Source organism: Carassius carassius, chromosome 14, assembly GCF_963082965.1.
Source record: "Carassius carassius chromosome 14, fCarCar2.1, whole genome shotgun sequence".
Classification (NCBI taxonomy): domain Eukaryota; kingdom Metazoa; phylum Chordata; class Actinopteri; order Cypriniformes; family Cyprinidae; genus Carassius; species Carassius carassius.
Genome location: NC_081768.1, coordinates 4,580,954 through 4,606,408, shown reverse-complemented (window position 1 = coordinate 4,606,408; position 25,455 = coordinate 4,580,954). Strand labels below are relative to the sequence as shown.

Sequence of the window (25,455 nt, the reverse complement as noted above, 5' to 3'; positions counted from 1 at the left end):
CAAAGACATTTAAAAAATGTATAAAGGGATTTCTATTTCATATAAATGCTTTTCTTTTAAACTTTTGATTCATCAAAAGATCCTGAAAAAAAGATATAATTTTCCACAACAATTTTAATAACTAAAAGATTTTTAAAAAATAAATTTACTAAAATAATAATAAATGATCCTTGAGCAGCAAATCAGCATATCAGAATGATTTCTGAACGAAGTAATAATGCTGTAAATTCAGCTTTTCCATAACATTAATTTAATCAGATTACATATTGAAATTACATATTAAAACAGAATATTTTTTCTAAAAAATAATACTATTTCACAATATTACTGTTTTTACTGTATTTTTAATCAAATAAATGCAGCCTCTAATAAATAAAAGATAATAAATAAATAAACAAATAAATACATTTCTTAAAAAAAAAATATCCTAAATGAAATCATTTTGAGTGTTCACAGTTCAACCATAAATAAGAAGCTGCTGACAGAGAATGTAATAATTTATGCTATATTTACTCACTGCTTACTTGTAAATCACTTTAATGTAGATAGCTACTTCTAGCTTTAGCAGCTTGGTGAACTATCATTTCAAATTAGTTCCCCAATTAAAAACTTTGTCTGATGACTGAAACACTTACATTCTACGTTGAGCTGCACCTGAGCCTGTCGGCGTTTGATGTTTAGGCCGTTGTAAGGAGCGGTTTGGCAGCGGTAAGCTCCCATCATGTCCCGTGTCACATTGGTCAGCCGCAAACGTCCATCGCGTGTTTCCACCACCCAATCCCCCGACGGCATGGGCAGGTCCTTGTTTGCACGGGACCACAGAACGGGTGGGCGGGGCTTACCATCGACTAAACACACAAGCTCTGCGGACCCGCCCTCACTGACATTGACCACACCTCCTCCGAATGGCACACTCAGAACAGGAGGAACGACTGGAAAAGAGGAAAACAGTCATAAGAGGAGATGTATATATATACATATATATATATTTTTTTTTTTTGTATGTTTGAACCTTAAAAAAATCTAAATAATATTAAATTATAGCTAATATGTAAAAAAAAATTTAAATCAAGATATAACATAAGAATATAAGAAATAAAATCCAAAGATTTGTAGTTTTATGAGATACTGCTTACTCATATTCATAGAAGTTTTTCATTCAAACTTTAAAAAAATAATAATAATAATTAAAGAATATAATTTTATTCAATTAATTAATAAACTAACTCAAAATTATTTTTCTTATAAACAATTGTGCAAAACAATCGAAAATCGAAAATAATAAAAATCTTCTGCTCAATCAGTGTTGCAATGTAATGCTCCAGTTATTTTTTATCTCACTTAATCAAGGCAAGTTGGCAGGTTAACAATGTATAAAATTCTGATGCAATATAAAATAATATACAAGAAAATATAATCAACAGCTTTTTTAAGACACTACTGTGTTAAATCTACTGGCCCAACACTAAAACAAAAACAAAAAACAAAAAAACTGTCAAAATAATTGCCATATATGATGGACAGAATTCAAACAGTAGGACAGAAAGATCATAAAGCGAGAGATAAAGAGCCTGTCAGATGATGCGAGTGATCATGTAAGGTACTGCAGTAAGAAACAGAGAGTAACCCCAGTGAAGGTTGAAACTTCAAGAACAAAAAAAAGAGGAGAAACTCAGGAAAAAATAGCATCCTGCTGACATGAGAGAGAGCAGATCAGAATCATAATATCGATATTTTGAACACAGCACTACACGACATAGGGGGTCCATGGAAAGTGCCACAATCTGAACCCTGTCAGAAGTTGAGCCCTACGAGCTGAAATCTCTTGGCTTCTGGGGATAGGGACCTCTCCAGGACACAGGGGGGTCTGTCTCTGCACTGCAAAGAACTGCTGGGCAAATTTCTCGACAGCGTCACAAAATAGGCCAACCTGCGAGATGGAAGCATCAAGAAAGCGCACTTTGTTGACATCTCTCATTTCAGCAAGGTTAAGCCAAAGATGACGCTCTTGGGCCACAAGCATGGACATCGCCTTCCCAAGAGACCACGCCGCGTTCCTGCATCAACCCCGGGTCAGAACTACCCTCCTGCATTTGAGTGCCTTGGCTTGGTGGACCTGCACGATGACCATGGCATTCAGGGCAGAGGTGGCCTGTCCCACAGCACCATAAGCTTTTGCTCCAAGAGCAGCCATAATCTTACAGGCTTTGGACGGGATACGCGGACAATTCCTCCAAGTGGCGGGGTTTTGCGGGCACAGTTGCACTGCAACCACTCTCTCCACCTAGGGAATGTCTATGTTGTGCAGTTGTGAACCATGCCCAATGCCAAGAAACCAATCATCCAGCCACAAGAGGGTGAGAGCACACCTCCAGCCCAATACTCGAGGCTGCCTGGGAAACACAGCCGTCACTTCCGGATCAGATTCTGCGGCGGTGGTGGCAGCAACAGCTGAATATTCATCCTCGGAAGGCGATAACCCATCCCTCAATGCTGCAAACAACATCTGGTCCTCCAGTGGTCTGCTGAATGAAATTATGTGACCAACAGGAGCCGGGCCAGCGAAATCACTCGGGATCCGCACAGTACATTCACTTTGGGAGGAGTGAGAGGTCCGCGGGGACATCCCCAGCGGAGAAGCTCTCACTGTGACCCTCAGATCTCCCAGAGCCCTAGCCGGTGGTGGCCTGCTCGTTACAAGGAAACCAGAGAGGCGATATCGCAGCGAAGCCATGCTCATACGCTTGCAATGAACACATGAGTCATCCACGAATGCAGCTTCAGCATGTTGGATGCCCAGATACTTAAGACAATGCTTGTGGCTGTCGACAGATGACATTAGGGGTGCACCGATCAAGATCTGCCGATCATTAATGCGCATCTCATCAGTAAAGCCAGTTCTCTAATCAGCGGTAAATTCCATCAGGTGCGTGATTTCATATTGAGCAGCTGTTACTACACAGAGCCGTTGTTAAATGACTAGCTGCGCAAATAAACGCTGATAATGAACGTGGATTTGCGCATCTAGTCAGTTAACAATGGCTCTGTGTAGTAACAGCTGTTCTATGTGAAATCACGCACCTGATGGAATTTACCAAATATTGCACCCCTAGATGACATGTAATGACCACAACCAAAAGAACACAGATGCAACGGTATCTTTAAAAAAATGCTAACCTTCCACGATGAGAAACTACTCTTTTAGTTGAAGCACCCAGGGGAATCACTGTTTCATCAGGGATACTGCTGTTTGTGCTTCTTCCAGAAAGAACAAAAAGGCTTTATGGAGAAGAAATCATTCACCCACTCGGCTCCAAAGCAAAAATCTGATGGATGCACTTGTCTGCTACTTATACCCATATGCACAGGGAGTGGCTCAGGTATGCAAAATCCAATAGCTAAAATTCACTGGGCGTTTTCTCTGAAAGTCGGAGCGGACTGGGGCTCTCAAGTAAACCCCCTATGTCGTCATGACATAACTCATAGATAGATAGATAGATAGATAGATAGATAGATAGATAGACAGACAGACAGACAGAAAGACAGATTGATTGACTGATTGAACAGGAGTCAGAACAAGTACAATATGTCTTATGCCAAAGTCAGTTTGAACAGTTGTAAACACTGGAAAGAAAACAACACTCATCAAACCATTTCATGGGGTCTTTCATGTTTGTAAGCAAGGAAAATCCCATTTTAACAAGCAAACAACATCATCGGCAACTAGCAGAAGGAGTCGGATCAAAGGGCCACTTCACAGTACAAGCACAAGTGAGGACATCAAACCCTGCGCGTCTTTAGTATTACAATCAGAGTCTCACCGCTGCTCTGCGTGATGTTCACGTCCACTCGCAGTTCAGGAACGCTGCTCCCGGGGAAGTTCGCTACACAGCTGTAGGTGGCCTGATCTCTGAACTTCATGTCCACGATCTCCAGGCTGCTGGTACCGGGTGGCATGTCTGGGTCGCTGCGTAGCACGATGAGGCTGTCGGTTGGGTAGATTAGAGCTCCGTTCTTGTACCAGGTGTAGTTCACCTTATCCTGAGGCTGGGCATCAACGTGGCAGGAAAGTTTGAGGTCTCGACCCATCTGTATGCTCTCACTGTCTTTGTTGGAGTCTGGCGTGATCTGGAACGTTAAGTTCTTCATGGCTAATGGAGAGAGAGAAAGGATGACATGGTGATCATGGTGGATGGAACATTTAGGTTATAACTAAACCCAATCCTAGAACTATCAATTCTTTATTCACCTTTACTTATGTTGATAACTAAAACAAAAAAAAATTGAAATATGACTCAGATCTAATAAAATGTAAAAATTAGAAAAAAAATTTTAACTTAAATGAATGTTTCAAATGTTTCGAGGCTTTTTCTACCTAACTTAAATGAGTTTATGTACTAGAATTGCTCAATATAAAATGGAAATTAAAATGCATTAAAGCTATATATATATATATATATATATATATATGTGTGTGTGTGTGTGTGTGTGTGTGTGTGTGTGTGTGTGTATTTAAAAAAACATACAAATGACAAAAGCACATTAGAAAAATTACTAAAACTTAAACTAAAATAAATAAAAGTATGAAAAATAAAACCTAATTTAAAATATATAAAGTATATAGTATTTAAATAACTTTTCACATTTTCTAGGGGAAAATATGTATGAAAGTCTGCAGAATTAATAACTTTTTTTTTTATTGGTTTTGCCAACAGGATTCTATGCCCATTTTAGTAGCTTATGAAATTTGTGAAAAACTATGCAAAAACCTGTGGGTGCAGTGCAAGCCACAGCTGTAGTATTATAATAATAATAATTTTAAAAAGGCAGGAAATGATAAACATTAAATAATTAAATATTAATTAAATATAATTTATATTAAAATAATAACATGTAGTATAATTATATCAAATAATTTAATTTTATGTTTTAAGTAAGTTAGTTGAAGGTTAGATGAGTTTAGGTTTAAAGCTTTATTTCAGGTGAAATGAAATGACTTCATGCATACAGAAATCAATACATAGTTTTTATGCAGTGTAATATTGCAAAGGCATTATCGTTGTCAGTTAAATTTTGAACAATCGAACAAATTAACATTCTTAAATTATATATTATATTTAATGTTAAGTTTCAGAAAATGTATTTACAAAAAACACAGCACATCTAAGACTGAAAAGATTACCAACATAAAGATTGAATGTAGTCTGTATGGAAGCAGATTGAACTAATTTAATTAATGATGTTTAAAAAGTAAGGTTTAGAACAAAGCCCATTTTTGAGGAACATTAGTAGAATTCTGCTTTCCAGTGCACTGCTTTGTCACTGTACTGTACATGAAAACATCTCACGCTTTACTGCAAACACTGGCTTTAATCATGAGGAAAAAAAGTACAATTTACACGATAAATGTAATGACAGCTTTTTAGGATGAAAATAATAAGCTTAAAGGCAGTATCACGAACACAGCTGAAGATGCTTAGAGCATCCATAACCCCCTTACAACCCTACTGCTGTAATTTGTTAGTACTGAAGCACAATTCATAACTATAACAGCTTAGCCGTGTGTTTATGCTCTGACAGTATGAAAAACGACCCTGCAGGTGGAAACGGAAAGTTTAGCACCATATGTTCAGCGCCCTGCATTTCAACAGACGGCTGCCTTACCTGGATGATTGGCTGCGCTCAGGCGTCCGTGGCACCTGCGTGTGCATTTGACACAAAGCGAGCTCATTACTGTCAATAGAGACGGATCCAGCTTGCATTCCGAAATAAGACGTTTCTACTGCTAATTACTTCCATTCCTCTCAAATTAATTGGAGTAAATAAAAATGATTAAAGAGGCTAAGAATAGCTCCAGGCCCAGATAAACGGCAGGCGTTATGGCAGCCGTTCCTGAATCACCCTCTCTGCTTGAGGAGTTTAACACGATCACACACTGCCAAGAGAGCTAATTACAGTTCAACCGCTAACTCACGCTCACGCCACATAAACACACGCTCCCACACATACATATGAAGAAATCTGGCTCTGCAATTTTTGAGCTAAGCGCGGGACAGACAGAAAGTCATAACTCATTCAAATGCATGTCAATCAAGTGGTCAGGGGGATATGTAAACTTAAATTGAATCTGATGGCTTGAGATGTAACTAATATAATTTAGCCATTAACGGTGATGTGATTTCTGTGCCACCCAACAGAACTGCAGAAATGAAGACTGATTTCAAACCAGGGTTGCGTAAAATTCAGAACTGATATGGCTAATTTTTAACTCCATCTGTCTGTCCGTCCGTCCGTCCATCCATCCATCCACCCATCCACCTTTATGTCTGTCTGTCTGTCTGTCTGTCTGTCTATCCATCCATCCATCCATCCATCCATCCATCTATCTGTCTGTCTGTCTGTCCGTTCATCCACCCATCTTTATGTCTATCCATCTATCTTTCCAATCTGTTCATCTGTCCATCCATCCATCCTTCACAGCATGTCCTGACAAACTTTGCTGTTCTGGCATGAATTTCCAGTGTATTTGGATTCTACTTCCTTACAATAAAATTGAAATGTCAGTACATGTGTAAAAGCGTGTACACTTACTTCTCACAATGAGGTTGACGGTTCTTCTCGCAGGGTTTCCCACATTATTGAAGGCTGTGCAGTTGTAGATGCCGGCATCAGCGGGAGTGACGGATCGAAGAGTAAGGGACCCACCTCGGATCATGGACCGCTGAGGGAGGGATCCAGGGTACCGTGACCAGCTGACCGTAGGTGTGGGGAAGCCCGCCGTTACCTCACACGACAGCGTGACATCTTGGCCTGGGTCCACCACGTACGTCTCATTCACAGACAGCTTTAAAGCAGGGGGTGCTGGGAGAGTAAATAAAAGTATGCATCATTTAAAGCTGGTGGGTAAAGCAACGTGTGAACACGTGAAGCTAAAAGTTTTTTGATGACAGGGTCAATAGTACCATTGATCAATAAAAACCTTTCATGAGAAATCACCTCTTCACTGCTTCTGGGTAAAGAACTAACAGCTATTCTTAGCATGACACATAACTCAAGACTCTTGGCAGACAATTTACAGTATCTCCTTCAACGATTCCCTTTTTTAAAGCCAAAGTGTCCTGTCAGTTGATCTGGCCTCAGCAATCGCTGATCATTTAACCTCAAACCTTGGACATTTCCTTTGGACATAGACATTTTTCTGGCAGATTTCCACTGCAATAATATATATATATATATATATATATATATATATATATATATATATATATATATATATATATATATATATATATATATACATATATATATATATATATATATATATATATATATATATACACACACAGTGGCGGCTCCTGCCAATTCTCTCGGGGGAGGGGGGGGGGGGGGGTTGCTCGATTAATGAGGTTAGGTCACCCATTCAATTGATAAATTAATGGCTAGTTAAAGATGTAAAGGGAACTGAACTACTATAGTAATTAAAATTAAAGGGTTAGTTCACCCAGATAGCAAATTTATGTAATTAATAACTTACCCTCATGTTGTTTCAAACCCGTAAGACCTCTGTTTATCTTTGGAACACAGTTTAATTAAAATAAATGTTAGATTTAGTCTGAGAGCTCTCAGTCCCTCCATTGAAGCTGTGTGTACGGTATACTGTCCATGTCCAGAAAGGTAAGAAAAACATCATCAAAGTAGTCCATGTGAAATCAGAGGGTCAGTTAGAATTTTTTGAAGCATCGAAAATACATTTTGGTCCAAAAATAGCAAAAACGACGACTTTATTCAGCATTGTCTTCTCTTCCGTGTCTGTTGTGAGAGTTCAAATCAAAGCAGTCTGGATATCCGGTTCGCGAACGAATCATTCAGTTCACCAAATCGAACTGAATCGTTTTAAACGGTTCGCATCTCTAATACGCATTAATCCACAAATGACTTAAGCTGTTAACTTTTTAAATGTGGCTGACACTCCCTCTGAGTTCAAACAGACCAATATCCCGGAGTAATTCATTTACTCAAACAGTACACTTACTGAACTGCTGTGAAGAGAGAACTGAAGATGAACACCGAGCCGAGCCAGATAACGAACAAAACATTGACTCATTCACGAGTCAAGAATCGTTTCTGTTCCGAGGAGCTGATGATACTGCGCATGTGTGATTCAGCGTGAAGCAGACCGACACACAGGGCGTCTGAACTGAACTGATTCTTTTGGTGATTGATTCTGAACTGATTCTGTGCTAGTGTTATGAGCGCGGGTAAACCAAGGCTTGAATCAAGGGCAATCATCGCAAATGACGTCATTATACGTCAAGCGCAAAAGAACCGGTGAACCGTTTTCTTCAACAGGTTTATTGAATCGAACTGTCCGAAAGAACTACTGGTGATCCGAAAACCGATGCAACCGGTTCTTCACTCGTGAACGAGTCAGTCTATTGTTTGCTATCTGGCTCAGCTCGGTGTTCATCTTCAGTTCTCTCTTCACAGCAGTTCAGTCAGTGTACTGTTTGAGTACATGAATTACTCTGGGATATTGGTTTGTTTGAACTCAGAGGGAGTGTCAGCCACATTAAAAAAGTTAACAGCTTAAGTCATTTGTGGATTAATGCGTATTAGAGATGCGAACCATTTAAAACGATTCAGTTCGATTTGGTGAACTGAATGATTCGTTCGCGAACCGGATATCCAGCTGCTTTTTTTTGAACTCTCTCTCACAACAGACACGGAAGAGAAGACAATGCTGAATAAAGAGGTTTTACGGGTTTGAAACAACATGAGGGTAAGTTATTAATTACATAAATTTGCTATCTGGGTGAACTAACCCTTTAAACTGACATTAGGAATCAATCTCTTGTTCTCCTTGTGTTTCTATATGTGTGTTAAAACAATTCAGCAGCAAATGAAGACTGACACCAGGATGTGGTTTTTCCCTAATTTTTTTTTACTTCGATTTCAGTTTAATAAGAAATAATTGAAGACACTTATATTACACTTCTCATTTATATAAAATTCCTCACTTACATTACATGGCTTGCTTAAATTACTCACTTATATTACACTGCTCCCTACTGTCCATATTTCGTGTTTTTTCACCTTCTCCAAGAGATGATTTTCGGTGACACCTGTAGTTGTCCATGCGATGTCCGTCACACTCTCGTGATGGAACAAAATGCAGCAGTAAATTAGCAGAATAAAACGTCAGCTAAATTACTTCGCAGCCTATTAACCTTTTTCTCCGTTCATACCACGTCCTCGAAAATCCTCGTTTTGTAGATACTTGTTTGATGTTTAAATTTGGTCTTGGTTGTCCTAATTCTTTAATTGCAAATTTATCCTTATTGCTATTACAAATGAATGGCATTTCTTTCAATGAAACGATAGAATTAATCTGCACTAAGGTAACGTACGCCGTGATGTCGATCAAGTTCAGCTGACCCCGTCTCCCTGTTTTTTTCACATTTGATAAAGATATTAAAGTAGTTTTTAATTTTTTTTTTCTTGTTGAATTCAAAATAGTTTTTAAATGTTATTGGATGTCACTTTTCCCACCAGTCGTTGCACAAGTTAAGGTTACGCACGATGACGAAAGCACGTTAGGGCTAGCCCTCCCAGAACTCATTGAGATTGCATTCCAGTGCCTGCAGTTAAAAAAAAAATTATCTTTGAATGGAAGTCTATAAGAGCACTCGGGGCGAATCTCAGTTTGAAAGAAATCGCCCCAAAAGGGGCGGTATTACACAAAACGCTGTATATATATATAGATATGAAAATAAAGAAAACTCTTTGAATGAGAAGGTGTGTCCAAACTTTTGGTCTGTACTGTATATACAGTGGCGGTTTCGCGACGCAATCGCCCTAATGGAGAAACCGCCACTGTATATATATATATATATATATATATATATACATACAGTATGTAATACGCATTTTTATTCTGATTGTGGGAAAATTGTGCAGAATGACGTAGAATGGATTTAAATACAGTCAGACGTGTTAAAATGAGAGTACTAAACTCCTATCTGAAAACCTTTAATATTTAAGCTAAAATATTTAAGAACACATAGACCTGGCACCTAAACAGGCTAGCTTTTAATAAACATTGTAATCTTTCTTTGTTAACTTAAGTAAATTTGTGTTATAAAATAATGTACGGAACTAAAATTAACAATAGGAAGTATATTGTTTTTAAAAGAAACCAAGCAGGCTGCTGCTGCTCTTAATAACTGGGTATGCTTTGCTGTATAAACAGTCACATCTTAAGTTTCTTTTCTTTCACAAAAGAGAGATATTTCAAGAACATGACCGTAGATGCTGCATTTTCCTCTCTACATGACTGAACACATGATCATTAAGCTAGAAATGAATTTCACAGTCAGAATCACACATTAAAAAAAGCACTTTATCCTTATGCCTATTATTACAGTGCACATACTGTTCATCTAATAAAACAATCAAAAACATAATAACTCAATAGCTGTTTTGTGTATGTTTATATACTTTTAAAGAAAATAAGTAAATGCATTAGACTTGGTGCAATATACTCATCAGGGTGACTGTCAATGAATAAATATCTTGTTTTACAAGAGTAAAACACAGTAAAACACTTGTTTTACACAGACAGCTGCAAAGTGTGTCGAACACTAGCACAAAAACTCATGGGATTAGAATACAGTATCTCAATCTGTTTTATGTCATTAAGTAAAGGAGAAACACGGAAACTACATGAGGACATGACGCAGGACAGATTCGAACCTGCACACCCTACATCAGCCCCATGTCACGAAGAACATCGCAGTCTGTCTGAATGGCATCAGTTCCATCTGTGTTCATTATCTCTGCAGTCTAGAACTGTCATACTGTATCTGAACAAGACCAGACTGCTGCTAAGCACCATAAACTCATTAGTTAAAAATAAATGACTGAAATTAGGAAGCAGAAAACCTGCCAATGTGCTTTTCATCTACCTACAAATTAATTGTCATTGGCAATATTTGAGCTCTGAATAGACTTGTAAAACACCCCACATAAAATGCCAAAAAAAAAAAAAAATCTCATTCTTTGTCTATTAGACCAATTAAAACTGATCCAAAAAGTTTATAAAAGAGCATCAGAAGTGATTAAAAATATCTTCAATTATCATGAAATGACTAGAATCATTACTAAAGTCATATTAATCAATATTTTTGGCTTGTCATCCAGTTAAAAAATGCGGGGCATTAAAAAATATCGAAACACCCTTAAAACGAGATTTAGACGCCAAACTGGGTACAATATAAAGTTTTGTTTTTATAGAAAACAGTTTTGAATGTGTTTTTAAAAAAAATGCAATCCAACAAAATGAATATCACTGTTTTTTCTTCTCAAGTAAATGGAACATTTGATGGATATTTCGATTTTTAAGAAAATACAGAACAAGAAAAAGACTTCCCACAGTGCAGTCTTTTATTATTATTCCTTTATGCAACCAGAGATTAAAATATACTAACCCTTTAGAGAGGAAGAGATGCAAATATAATATGACTCAGACCTACATTCAATCATCCAAAAGTGGTTTAAATTTTATGTCCCACAAGCAGTACAATCCAGCGTAATCCCAAAAATAGGAGATAGTTCTCACAGGGTGAATCTCACGTAACCTGTCGAGAACATTTCAGGGCCATATTTCACTCCAAAATCTAAATTGTATTAAAAAGACATAAGCATAAAAAAATATTATTTCTATTGGTATTAGAATTTAAATAAATAATAATAAAAAAGACAGAAAGCACAAACTGACCCAAACTGCTCTGATCTCTTCACTAAGCTCTTGTGACTTACATCTGCTGAAATCTAAGTTGATCCTGATGGACTCCAGCACCAGACTGGAGGGGATCTGGGCTTCTGTACTGCCACCAGCTTTACAAGCTCTCAGCTACAGTACATACAACAATCGTATTTGTTCTACAAATAACAGAGAGATCACAGGGACTGAAACAGAGATGGAGAAAGAGGGAAAAAGAGAGTCTGAGGAGGAAAGAATTTATCACTTCAATTTCCCAGAACGGTATGAGTGGGACGGCACAGCATCAGTCCACTGTTGTCTCTCGATAATGGGACTGATGTGTTTTATAGAGTTTACACCGCTTTAACAAACCGCTGCACTTCTGTGCTCCACAAACACATCAGAGAGAGTAATAGATTTCAGTTAAAAGAAATGAAGGGCCAGGCATTAACTTAGGATAAGCTAGAAAGTGAAATATGTTGCCATCTGAGATCTTGTTTTGTTTCCAAAGAGCCCTTGCATAAAGGTTTTGGGGCGAATGCACAAGATCAGTGGGAAAACTGCAACCAAGACGGCAGACACAGAGCTGATGTCTTAATTATAAAAATACATTTATTTGCTTCAATACTGAAAAGCATTGTTAACATACAGGGCTTGGACAAAATAATGTCAACACCCATTACAACAGGAGTTAACACAAGGTTTTAGTGCAAAAACAAACGTTGTGATTATATTTTCATTGTCTTTATTCTCGAGTTTGTCTTTCAGTGTAGTATAAGCTGTGTTCAACAGTGGTCGGTACAGGCACTCATGCCAGATTTCATGTTACCATAAAGAAATAAGTTCACCCAAAAACGTAAATTCTGCCTCCATTTACTCATGTTTAACTAATTTCTAAATAACTTCTTTCTACTGTGAAATATAGAAAAAATATATTTAGAAGAATGTTGATCGCCACAGAGCTGACGGTTGCCACTGACTTCGATTATATGGAGAGAAAAAAAAATGCTATGAATTTCAATGTGTATCATCAACGTTTAGCTACCAACTTTCCAACCGTTTATAGTGTTTTAAGAACGACAGTCTAATGTCAGTGTAAACAAAGGATGGCAAGAGTTCATCAGTGAAAAAGAAAAGAGGGTGAAAACTAAAACACTGAGAGGGATTGTGTTGAAACAACACAGAACTACTGCTGCAAATTGACAGCAAACTTCAATATTTACCTTGAAGCGCCTGTTTCCACAAAAACCGACCACAGAGAGCTTCACAAAGCCAACATCCATGAAAGAACCTCGACTGCTAAAACTTTCATCACAGATGCCAGTGCTAAAATGTGAAAAAAAATGGAGTCATGATTATAAAGCCTGGACAGCTAGAGCACCAAGATCAACTTTAATACCTGCCCTAGCCAGACAAATCACCTGACTTTAATATCATCAAACCACTTTTATAGAGAAGAATGAGAAACTGATTCTCTCCTCCGAAAGAAACTGGTAGATTCTACTGGAGACTATCAAGTTGTAGGAATCTATTCTAAAATGGTTAGAAGCTGGCAAATGGTGTTAAAACGACTTAATAAAGAAATACTCCTGATTCTAAGGTTGCTTACATTATTTAAACAACCAAACCACAGTGCGTTTCGATTTTATGTGCCATGTAAGGGTGATTCTGTCTAAAACTGTGCAAGCTATGCAAGCAATCCCACCATACATCTGGATCAAACATTACTTTTTGACTCCAGAGCTCACAATTGATCATTCATTAGAATTGCATCTCAAAAACAGAATTAAAAATAGTGGAGACATGTCTGGTAAGTCACAGTGCTATCTAAACTCATTATTCACTCTCAGTGAATGGCTGAAAGCACAGAAAGCAAGCCAAAAATGTGTACAAATTTTTGATTCATATCTATATCTGTCCATAAGAAATAAGTGCAGATTATTTCACGGACACTGTAGAACAAGGCAGAATATATTGCTGTACTCAGGAATATCTTGTTACCTTCTAGTTAGTGTTTCAATAAAAATTCAGAGTATCTTTCGCTTTGATGCTGCTAACCTGTCAAACTTTCCTTCAGCTTACTGTATCAGTTCAGTAAACACAACTTTCTTCCAGACAGACTGATAAAATAATGATGTGCTCTTTATTGGATTCTCCATCCAAAAGTAATAAGTACTGATTATCTCAAAGACATAACTCAGAAAACAAAGCAGGCAACATGAACCTTTCAGCGCCTGTGGCTTTCGTATATCAGTCACTGAGTTTATCCTAGAAAGATTCTATTAAAGGATTTCGGTGTAAAAAACAGGGCAAAACCTTCTCTTCTTGGAAGACATTCTCTGTCTTGTGTGAAGGATGTCACTTTGAGGATTGTTCATTCACTTCAGTGTCACATGCGCCAATCACATGCGTCAATCACTGATGGCTTCACCACCAAAAAAAAAAAAAAAAAAAAAAAACGAAGTAAAGCAAAAGCATGGCAGATTAACAAGGCTATCAGAGCCGTGCTGCCATGACAACAGATAAAAAGTAATTAGTACTCAGCAATGTTAGACACGACAATAACATAATTAAAGCAATTTATCCTGTCTGATTTAATGATGCCTGTCTCAATTAGAGCTGTTAAATAAATCGTAACTGCATGGCAATAAACCTACTGATATTTTTTTTTTTTTTTGTCTGATAAATCTGTGTATGATTGTGTTTGTGTGTGTGTGTGTGTGTGTGTGTGTGTGTGTGTGTGTGTGTGTGTGTGTGTGTGTGTGTGTGTGTGTTGTTTGCCCTTTTATCAAAGTCAGAAAATGATTTTGTTTGTGTAAACATGTATCAGCCTATGTGGATTTGTCCATGAGTTTCACCTTTGTATTTATTTACTACAGAAGTGTATATATTTATATAAATATATATATGTGTGTGTGTGTGTGTGTGTGTGTGTGTGTGTGTGTGTTTGCAATTATGTTTTTACTCTTTTTAACTAAAGGGCAGTTTAAAATAACTAAAACTGTCAAGATAACTGTCTCATAAAATAAAATAAAATAAAATAAAATATCAAACATGGCTCACCAGTTTAAATATGCTAAATTAATAAGAGATTTAAGAGAAGGGAACTTTTTCAGTAGTTAGCACCAGTTTCTACATACTTTCTTTTGGCTTCAGAAGACTTACAAATATGTCATGTGGATTACTATTATGGTTTATTTATGGTGTGTTTTTGTCTTTTATTGAGCATTGGGGCCATGGTCACTGTATTAAAATTCTAAGGAGGGAATACAAAAAAAAATAAAAATTATGCAAAGACTGGAATGGCATTATGGTAAGAACATGATGACAGAAATGTAACTTTGGGTGAGCTGTCCCTTTAACCGGGCAAATGTCCTCTCCCAAGGGGAAATGAGTTTGTACATCACACACACGGAGCCCATTCATCCTCATTACACCTGATGGTGTATTAGTGCCGTGCATTGATGGTAAGGGACGGCAGGTGTGTGTAGCGAGACACAGACTGATCAATATCAGACACATCTCCTCTCAGCCGCTCTCTGTTATGCATACGGCATGCTTTCAAATCTGCTTTGCTATAGAAAAGTCACAGTTGTGCTCTTGCATATGCATATGGAAGAGATCCATGTCGTATAAAGGACAGTGGTCATTGTTTCTCAACAGATCAGACAGACCCATTGGTTATCCCTAGATAAAAAGCACTATTTTAGAGGGAAGAGAAAGTGACTGAGCAGAGAAAGGAAATGAGAGGAGAACATTACTAGACTCAAACCCACATGAGCACCACAACTCTGGCAAGAGCACTGATATCGGTATGATATTAATGTCCATAATGGATACTAACTACATACTAAAAACAGAAAAGTATACATTTTAAAATGCCTCCTACTTTTTAAAAAAGAAAATAATGCATGAGATGCAGCAATAAAAAGTTATTTTTGTGCAAAAATGTATAAAAAAAATTCCAGTCTGATTAAATATGAGTCGCATAGGATGTAGTTAGCAGTAATAAGCAACATTTCTTAAAATTTTTGTCCAAATGATCCAATCAATAAAAGTGTTAAACTGCCTTTTTTATTCATTTTATTTGACTTGTTTTTCAATAAAATATATTTTACTTCAGATGCAACACTGCATAATATATTCATTCTTCTTTCCAACACCATATATTGAAAATAATTGTATTTTGTCTTTCTATTTTTTATTTTTTTTACTTGCTCTAACATATTTATACTTAAATAAGGAGAAGAACTCTTCCAGTGCATTAAGACAAAACACAAATATTATATTGACAAAGATATATTGTCTACAAACAAGCCTTAATATCCTACGCGGTGTTGCTTCACAAGTAAATTAATCTTGTTTAAAGCATGTTTATATATTTTAACTAGACAAAATACTTGTCAAGAACAGGTTTTTTTGCAGTGTAAGAATCCCCATTTTTCTTCAGGTTCATTCATCATAATGCATGTCGAGTGCATTGCATTATGGGATGCAGCATGCTCAATTGTTTAAAGCACATCAATTCGAATATACAGTAGGTCACTTCTGGTGTTTTATGTGCATATTTTATTAATGATCCCACATACTAATGACAGTCTACATAATATATACCGCAGAGATATTAAGAGTAGTATGTTATTTTCAACAGCACCTCTTTCTCTGTTTTTCCTTCAAACACAAATGGACTGAAGGAAGGAAATATGTGTCAGTGACCAGTGAAGCATACAGTGTGTGTGTGTGTGTGTGTGTGTGTGTGTGTGTGTGTGTGTGTGTGTGTGTGTGTGTGTGTGTGTGTGTGTGTGTGTGTGGGAGAGAAAATCACCAGAGCAACAAGTATAGAAAGATTGGACATCCGCCATCTCTATTGCTGTGGGGTCCAGGCTTGTGCCATTAAGCCTAGCCAATTACTGCCAGCTAATGGCTCAAAAACGCTGAGACAGAGATACATTAACACAGCTAACCAATGCTTAACCAACCCTTTATTAGACTCATCCTAACAGGGAAACAATGACCCCTAAAGCACTAGCACATGTTAAGCAGTGCACATTAACCCACACTGCAGTAATTAACATATATCCGCCGCCAAAAACTCACCCCCCTAATCTGAGCTACAAACAAAACATTTGCGTTCGAACCCTCTAGATATGAACAAATAGAGCCTACGGAGATTACAAAAGCACTTCAGAGAAAACATACTGTAAAATAAACTTACAAAAGTGCCAGTCAGGGAAACTATAATTAACTGAGGGAAGGTAGTTTGAATTTAATAGACAAAAACTGTCAATAGATAATGAGGATTCATTTAAATGGGGTTGTTTTTGAGCAGTCTAACCAATAAAAGGAAATATGACTGAATCTTAGTACATTACATCACATCAAAGCAGTAGGCAGTTTGTGACACCAGTTGCACAAAGACATTTGACTGATTGACATACTTGATTGTAGAGGCAAATAAAGCTTTTGATCCAGTCAATACCCTGTATGTATGTATGTATGGATGGATGGATGGATGGACACTTTTTTAATGGGAACGACCACATAAATAGGGTGCCAGTGCCCCAAAGATGCAAAATGCATTAATAATCGCTTTGTTTTCAAACACGGTTGAACAAATCTGCATTACTGTAAGTCAAATGTTATATAATGTGAACTCAGACGTTTCGTTAATTTGCTATGAATAAACTGATCATTTGCTTATCCATCTATTCCCAGTAAAAAATGAAAAAGCAATCAAATAAGATTAAGTACATTCCATTTATAAAGTATTGAATTCACTGGATTATACCCTCAAAAATATTACCGCATGGTTATTTAGTATAAAAAAATTATCTTTTCAATGAAATTTCAGTATGAATAACTATATAGTGATATATATGGGATATAAAGCTGAGATTTATGGCTGACATTCAGAGAACAAATAAAGATTTTCCTTAACATCAACCATATGTCACATAGCTTGTCAAATCCATCTAGTGTCAATACAGTCGTGAGCAGCTGTCGATACACACGCACACAAGACACACTGTGTGTTCATACAACAGAATCAGAGCATGGCTGGCGTGAGGGAGAATGATTTACTGTAGTGTCTTTAACAGGTCGAATCAACTTCAATACAACATCAGGATTACGATACAAAAATCAATCTACCGGACGCTACCTGTTCTGTGTGTGTGTGTGTGTGTGTGTGTGTGTGTGACCCACATGGGGAAAATCTAATCCTGGTCATCCATGGCATAATAATAGCAGAAAAAATTATCTCTCCAGTCCTCAACCAACTACAGACAAATATATCACAAGAACATCCTTGTCTAACTAAATACAGATTATTAACTACTTCAAATCAGATGCTGAATAAAAGCAACTCTGTAACTCTCCAATCTGTGTTCTAGTGAAATACAGAAGACAAGTACCTGCTCACACATACACGCACACACACACACACAAAGTGATTTACATGTATATGTTTTTTGCACCATATTTTTGAGGTATAATCCAGTGAATTAATGAAATTGTATTTATTTATTTATTGAAATAATTTTTTTTTGTTTGTTTTGTATTTGTATTTAGGTTGAGAATTACGTGGAAATATGCTATCATGAAAATAATGTCAAAATGACATTTTGCCAGGTGACATGATCCAAAGTGAATGGCAGTTTCTATCAAATGGGAAACTACATGATCTTACAAGATACTATAATCAAATATCAGCCAGATAAATTAAGTTTTAGTATGTGTGGTTTCTCTCTTCATTTTGTCTATTTTTGTCTAGGTGCATAAACTGCACTGCTGCAGTTCATGTTCGAACAACACTTCCCCTTCCCAAATATACATTTTTAGGTAGCAAGAAAATGAATTCCTTGTCAAAAACAGAATAAAATCTTATTTAGCAGTGTGAGTGGGGCTTCAGCATGATGCCTCAAACTCTGTCTGTACTAGACCCTCTCCTAATTTCTACTGCTCCTTTACTTTGATGCTCCTAAAGCATTCAGAACGACAGGTTATCATATGCCACTGTAGTGGGATTCGGCTAAAAAGAAAATATGAAAGCATTACAAGAGGGTGGAAAATTGTTTGTAAAAGAAAAATGTTCCACCATGTTGGCTCTTTTCTCTGAATAATGACAATCTCTCTCTCTTCCCGATCTTCTACAGCTCTTTCAATCCCAGCCATACAATTATCCAATTAAAGCTTCATTTGAGCGAGATTGAGTTACATCAGTTGTTTCCTCTTGAATGATCTGTACAGATGGTGCCTGTATGTCTACAAGAACTATGCAGTGCATAAACATATAATTAAACACAAAACACTGACGTAGTAATAAAAGTATAGTATGTGTATTTGTTTTTATCTTCTGATACGTGCATAGAGCTGAAATCCCAAAGGTTTTTAAAATTTAATCAGTGATAAAGGTCATTAAATTGCCTTTGATTTAAATGAACATGGCATATGATACATTTTTTATACTAGTGAACCAAGTGCAAACAGACTCTTTTTGAGTCTCTTCGGATTTCTATCAAAGCAGCAAGCCAGTTGACACTGTGGGTTGCAGTGGTTTAACCACAGCTGAGGTGAGGCAAAATATTAACTAATCATAACATGGAAACTTTTGTATATACAGAATAATGATGACCTACTGCATATGCTAAAATGTGATGTACACAACAGAGGAATGTGCATGAAATACTTTATTCCATGCTAGATTCCATGCTAGATGACCTTAAATGTCCAGCATGATGAACCAACCAAAAGAAATATCAGTGATTTTGTACATCTCATTAAATAATACGCTATATCTTGAGTCATTTTTATATAAAATTTGTTTAAGAATGCAAAAACCTTCTAAATGACAGCTAGGAATCCATTTTTGTTTCACCGAAAGAAAATCAGATTCAACAGACAATCATCTGAATCTGAAACATTAAATGTTAAATCAAAAAGGGAAAATATAACAAGAATACAAAGAATATATTTTATACTTTGTATTCCTTTTTGAATTAACATTTCGTAATATATCTTTTAATATGATCAAATATAAATGTATGGATGTTAAATTAATGTTGTTATAAATAGATACCAGAATGATGTACACTACCACTCAAAATTTGATATCAGTAAGATTTTTTTAATCATTTGAAATATTATTTCAATTTAAAATAACATTTTTTTATTGGAATATACTGTAAAATGTAATCTTCAGCAGCATTACTCCAGTCTACTGTATCACATGATCCTTCAGAAGTCATTCTAATATGCTGATTTGATACAGTTGTGCTGCTTAATATTTGTGTGTGTGTGTGTGTGTGTGTGTGTGTAAACCTGGATTATTTTGTTGATGAATAGAAAATTCAAAAGAACAGCATTTATTTGAACTAGAAACCTTTTGAAACATTATAAATGTCTTTAATGACACTTTTGATCAATTTAATGATTCCTTATTGAATAAAAGTATGCATTTCTTACTGACCCCAAAATTTTGAATGGTAGTGTATAAGAGAAAAACCCTATAGAACAAAGAAAATCGGATGATGAGCCATGATGGTTTGGATATAATAGGATATACCAAACACCATAGTGGACAAAGGGTTAAAGCTGGTCTTTCTCTCTGATCTGAGCTCTGACCTTTACACAAGTGGACGCTGACCAGCTAGGTTTGGAGTTACACGTCACGATCGACCCGTAATTTAAAACAGCGCATCGAATCCTTTGCACAGACGCAGTCTCCTTCACTCTACCCTCTAAAGAAGCCAACTTCTCAAACTTCATCGCAGCGTCCGACGCATGTTTCTCCTGCTCTCTCCAATTTCATCTTGCCCCCTTCCTGCTCGTCAGTTCAGAAGAAAGAAAATGAAATCAACAGAAAAACAAATCAGCGTTTTGTTTTTTCGGCGACGAGCTGCGTGTCCATGAGTCGCACGCTCCTGCCACGTGGAAAACAAATTCCAATTTGCAGCAGTGTGTTGTTTCTCCACAGGCCAGGACACTGGTGGGGCGCCGCGGAGCGTGTGTGCGTGTGTGTGTGTGTGTGTGTGTGTGTATTTGTGCAAGAGGTACAGACTTCTGATATTGTCACTCCAGACTCACTCATCTCTGTTGACTATTTCACAGCTGCCTTTCTAGTGGAGAGAGCAGAAAGAGGAGAATCAACAGCCTTTCAAACTCATCACAAGAGAGAGAACGAGAAACAAGGGAAATAAAGACACACACAGAGGGGGGAATTTTTGGGCTACTTTTAGATTTTCTCTGCGAGCTTTGAACTCGTTTCTCGAGCATGAATTCTTAATGCTGCTAATTCGAACACGAACAAACAAGTTTTTTACATGACTAATTCATAAAGGGTTTCACTGGATATTGTAGTCGCATTTTTTGTTGTTCTAGCAAAGATTTGCCGGTCACAGGCGTATTTTTGCTTTTGCTGTTAATTCGAATCATTACGGGTTACACAAACAATTTATTCTGATGATGATGAAAATGTTATTAAACAAGGATAAAGCTTCAATAGGACTTCTGTGTTAAATATCATCTACTTAAAATACCTTATGAAACCTCATCATGTGACAACTGGGGCTAGTTGTCACAAGGTAAAGTTGACAAAGGTTTACTACTGATTAGAAGGATATTTTCTTTTTTTCTTATTTCATGAAAAGCATGAATATTTGTATTCAGCAAGGATGTATTAGGTTGATCAAAAGTGACAGTAGAGACATTTATAAAAATAAAAAAATCTATTTCAAATAAATGTTGGTCTTTTTGATTCAGGAATCCTGAAAAGAAATCCGTCTTGGTTTCCACGTTTCCTCTTTTCATGTTTCCTAAACAGCAAATCAGCATATTAGAATGATTTCTGTAGGATCATGTGACACTAGCTGCGTTTACATGGACCCTACTAATCCAATCGTAATAGGACTAGAAGCACAATCAGAATAAAAAAGTCACATGTAAACACGTCAATCGGATTGAATCGGCCAGATCCGACTATAATTTCAATCGGATTGTAAGGGGTGGTTTATTCCTTTTGTAATCTGAGTGAGAGGACATGTAAACACTTGATCGGATTGAAAACCGAAACTGAAAAGTACTGCGCATGCGCAGTGACGTAGAAATAGCATGATGATGTATGACGCGCAGAACAAGGTGTTCTTACAGGCGAATAAAGTGTCATAAGTGTCCTGTCACTATAAAACTTCTCTTTCACTCAGTGTATGTAAAGTGGAACAGGACCACATCCCACCAGTCCTTGTTTAAGACTCTCATCAAAAGACGGCTAGTTTTGGGTGCTGGAAGGGACACTTTTACTACTTTTTTTTTAAGTAACGTTAAGCAGCACAATGCATATAGTCTGATCTACCCTTTACAACTTATATAACCCTATTAATATCAGTCCCATTTATATTCTTTGTATCTTTTCTAATTCAAATTCCATTATTTCACTTTTTTTTTATTCAAATTGAAATAGAAAACAGGAAAATGATAGCAAGAATAGGAGGGAATGAGATCTGGACAGGTTGTGAACAGCTCAATGAGTGCTAACCACTTGGCCACAGCTCTCATAAATCTATTCTAACAATGAAAAATCCCCCATACTCTCAGACCAACATGATCAAAGACACACTGTTCCTGTATTATTCTGCGCTGAACATCTCCACAGCGCTGACAGACAGTGAACGAGAGAAAGAACGCAAGATTAAAAGAAGGAAAAGTGAAGATATAATCAAAGAAGGGTAAATTAAACCTGACAGGTCAACACATATCTAGGAGATAAGGAACATTGGAAGAGAAAAATAATAAAAAGAACTGAAGAAGAAAAGACTTCTACGGTTTCTATAAAACTAACGGCAGAAACGAAATTCCATACACAATTCATTTTTCCATGTAATAAAATGAGCAAAATAAAAAAAGCATGACTTTCACAAAACTCACTGCAGCTGTGGTATAATGAGTGAAAGAGAGTGAATGTGAGCGTTTGAGCGTAAACGGGAACTCACAGGTGGTGTTGGTAAGGCGAAAGGTGACCGAGCTGTCTGCAATATCACACACGTTCCGGACGGACACCTGACAGGTGTAATTAGCAAAGTCTTGTGGACGGAGGTTTTTCAGTTTCAGCACCTTTGTCTCACCCTGCAAACACACACATACACACACACACATATCGCACATCTGTTATTAAAACATGCATTTATACATAAGGACAACAAAATGTTGTTTGTCAGTGCCATTTGTGCTTTTAGAATCCTTCTTTTTGTATAATTTGACTGCTGAGTAATTCATATTTAAAATATGAAAAACATTTTCCCACCTGCGGCATCACAGAGTGTAACAGAAGTGCAATCTATGAAATGCTACAAAAAAATAAAAAACACTCATAACGGTTGCAATATAAAGAAGCTGACTTTAACTGAAACCAACCGTGATGATGTAATTTCTTCAAATATGATGTCAGAGACAGGAAATGTCACAGCATAACAGGGTTAAATCTGATGTAAATTAATACATTTTAATAGCATTCCAATGTCAAAAAAAGCAAACATTTTAGTAGTAGTAGTTGTCACTAGACACAAGTACCAGCGAAATCAGCCATCATTAATACACTACATTAAATTCGATATTACCAATTCAAATACAATTGGGTTAAAACTGGAACATTCAATGTTGCTGATATTCAAAAAAAAAAAAACGTACAGAATTTCCTTTGCATTACACACTAAACAAAGGTTCAGTTCATCAAATAATGAGACTAAGCTCTGTATAATGTAAAATATGTCAGTAGTAATTCATGCGAGCACAAATGGGGCACAAAAGGTGACGTATTGTTTCCTGAGAATGACCCTTGTATTTCCAAGCAATGTCATTTTTCAATGTCAACTTTGTGTGCATGATAAAAAGAGAATGAGTTCACGAATTTTAAATTCATCTAATTCTTTTGACTGCGTCCATCAGGAAAATGAATAATCCTTATTATTAATAGCAAAGCCATCAATCTCCATCCATCCCACTTTTTTCAAACGGCTCTTTAATAATAAGTGCTCAGATTATGAATTCATCACTGATGGATCGCTGATTTATTGAGTATGTTTCTCTGCGATTGAGCGGGTCTCCAGTGGTTATCTGCTATTCCAATGATTATTAACTCTAATTAAACTATTTTCTGTTTTAGGGCAAATAAGGCCTATAGAGAAATATATGTCCAGCTGGTGTAAGAGAGGTTTGGGATTTACTTAAATTTGGGGACAAAATTTGCTAAACTTAACTTAAACTTGGATTTTAAACTCCCTTTGGCCACACCAAGAGACACACACACACAAAAAAGGTAAATATAAAAGAAAATTACAGAAACAAAAAAGGTATTTTAAAGGTATAGGTATAGGTTTAAGGTCTATAAAATATAATTACCTCACTAAAACAACAACAGAAGCCATAATAATGTTGTACCTGTGTGTACAGAGGCTCGTAGATATCCACTCCGTTGTCTTTGCTCTGTTCGATTGGTTTATTTCCTCGTTTCCAGATAAAGCGAGCAGGAGGGTTAGAGTTTACCGTACAGCGTAAAAACACTGTTTTCTCCTGATAGTAGTTCCCTCGTACATCACCCACCGTCTGGTGCACTGTGAGCACAGGCTTATCCAGATCTGGAGAGCAGACAGAAAGAAAGAGAATTCACTTAGATTGGGAAAATGTAATCTCTTTAATGGAGTAATCTGAGAGGTAAATGCTCACAGAACCCATAATTATCAGAGTCTTGATCTCGTTGTCTCAGACAAGACCACTATTTCCACTGTACCGAAGGTGGCAATTAACTCAACAACCAGTCAGCACGCTATTTTCTTTGTTACACACAGATTTCACCAAAGTTTCGATGGATCTGAATAGCTGGTTAGCCATTTCACAAAGAGTTGCATTGTTTGAATGAATGATGCAATAAATGGTCTCTAAAGACCAAAAGATCTCTGGCTTCAGACTGAAGACTTTTTAATGCATGGTATTTAAACTAGTTTTAGTGCTTTTTTTTTTTTTTTTTTTTTAGATTTTCGATACTAAATAGCTAAAAAAGCTCAGAGAATATAGTGAATATAGTATCTCCCTGCATGTTTCACAGAAAAATGGAAATATGAATAAATTGCAGTAAAATGTTCATATGAATAAACATAAACAATAAATATGAATTAAAAATACACTGGCTACTTCAATATGTGCCTAACCAGACGTGCACACACCAAAACACACAGATCACGCAGAGCTCAGTAACAGACACAGAAGAAAGCGAGGTGAAGGTTAAATGTTTGTGACTGTGTAACCCAGTCTGACCTCTGACCTCTCGCTGCTCAGTGATTCCCAATGATTAAACAGAAATCTGTCTAAAAGACTCTCTAACACTCACACACAGTCCTGTGTGTGTGTGTGTGTGTGTGTGTGTGTGTGTGTGTGTGTGTGTGTGTGTGTGTGTGTGCGTGTGCGCGTGTGTGTGTGCGCGTGTGTGTGTGTGCGCGTGTGTGTGTGCGCGTGTGTGTGTGGAGAGAAACAGAGAGCATACATGAATGGCTTTATTTTAGCTTCTTAAGGAAATCTAAGCATAATGCTTGAGTAATTTCAACGGCAATAAAAAGCCCCAAATGAAAACATCACATCCGTCAGAGAGAGAATGACTGGGAAATGTGCTGATCCGTAGGGAATTCCCTGCCAATTCCACAGAGATTAAT

At 36.9% G+C, this 25,455-nt stretch overlaps 1 protein-coding gene across 1 annotated transcript in view; it reads right to left on the bottom strand.

Moving 5' to 3' along the window:
* The window catches only part of LOC132156757 (MAM domain-containing glycosylphosphatidylinositol anchor protein 1-like), a 270,738-nt gene that overhangs the window by 61,913 nt on the left and 183,370 nt on the right, over positions 1 to 25,455 (bottom strand). Inside the window, exons 5-9 of the mRNA XM_059565763.1 lie at positions 24,191 to 24,387; positions 22,747 to 22,879; positions 6,592 to 6,861; positions 3,822 to 4,151; positions 636 to 932 (exon numbers count right to left, since the gene is read on the bottom strand). Coding sequence (XP_059421746.1) covers positions 636 to 932; positions 3,822 to 4,151; positions 6,592 to 6,861; positions 22,747 to 22,879; positions 24,191 to 24,387 — 1,227 coding nt within the window. The remainder of the gene's footprint in view (positions 1 to 635; positions 933 to 3,821; positions 4,152 to 6,591; positions 6,862 to 22,746; positions 22,880 to 24,190; positions 24,388 to 25,455) is intronic.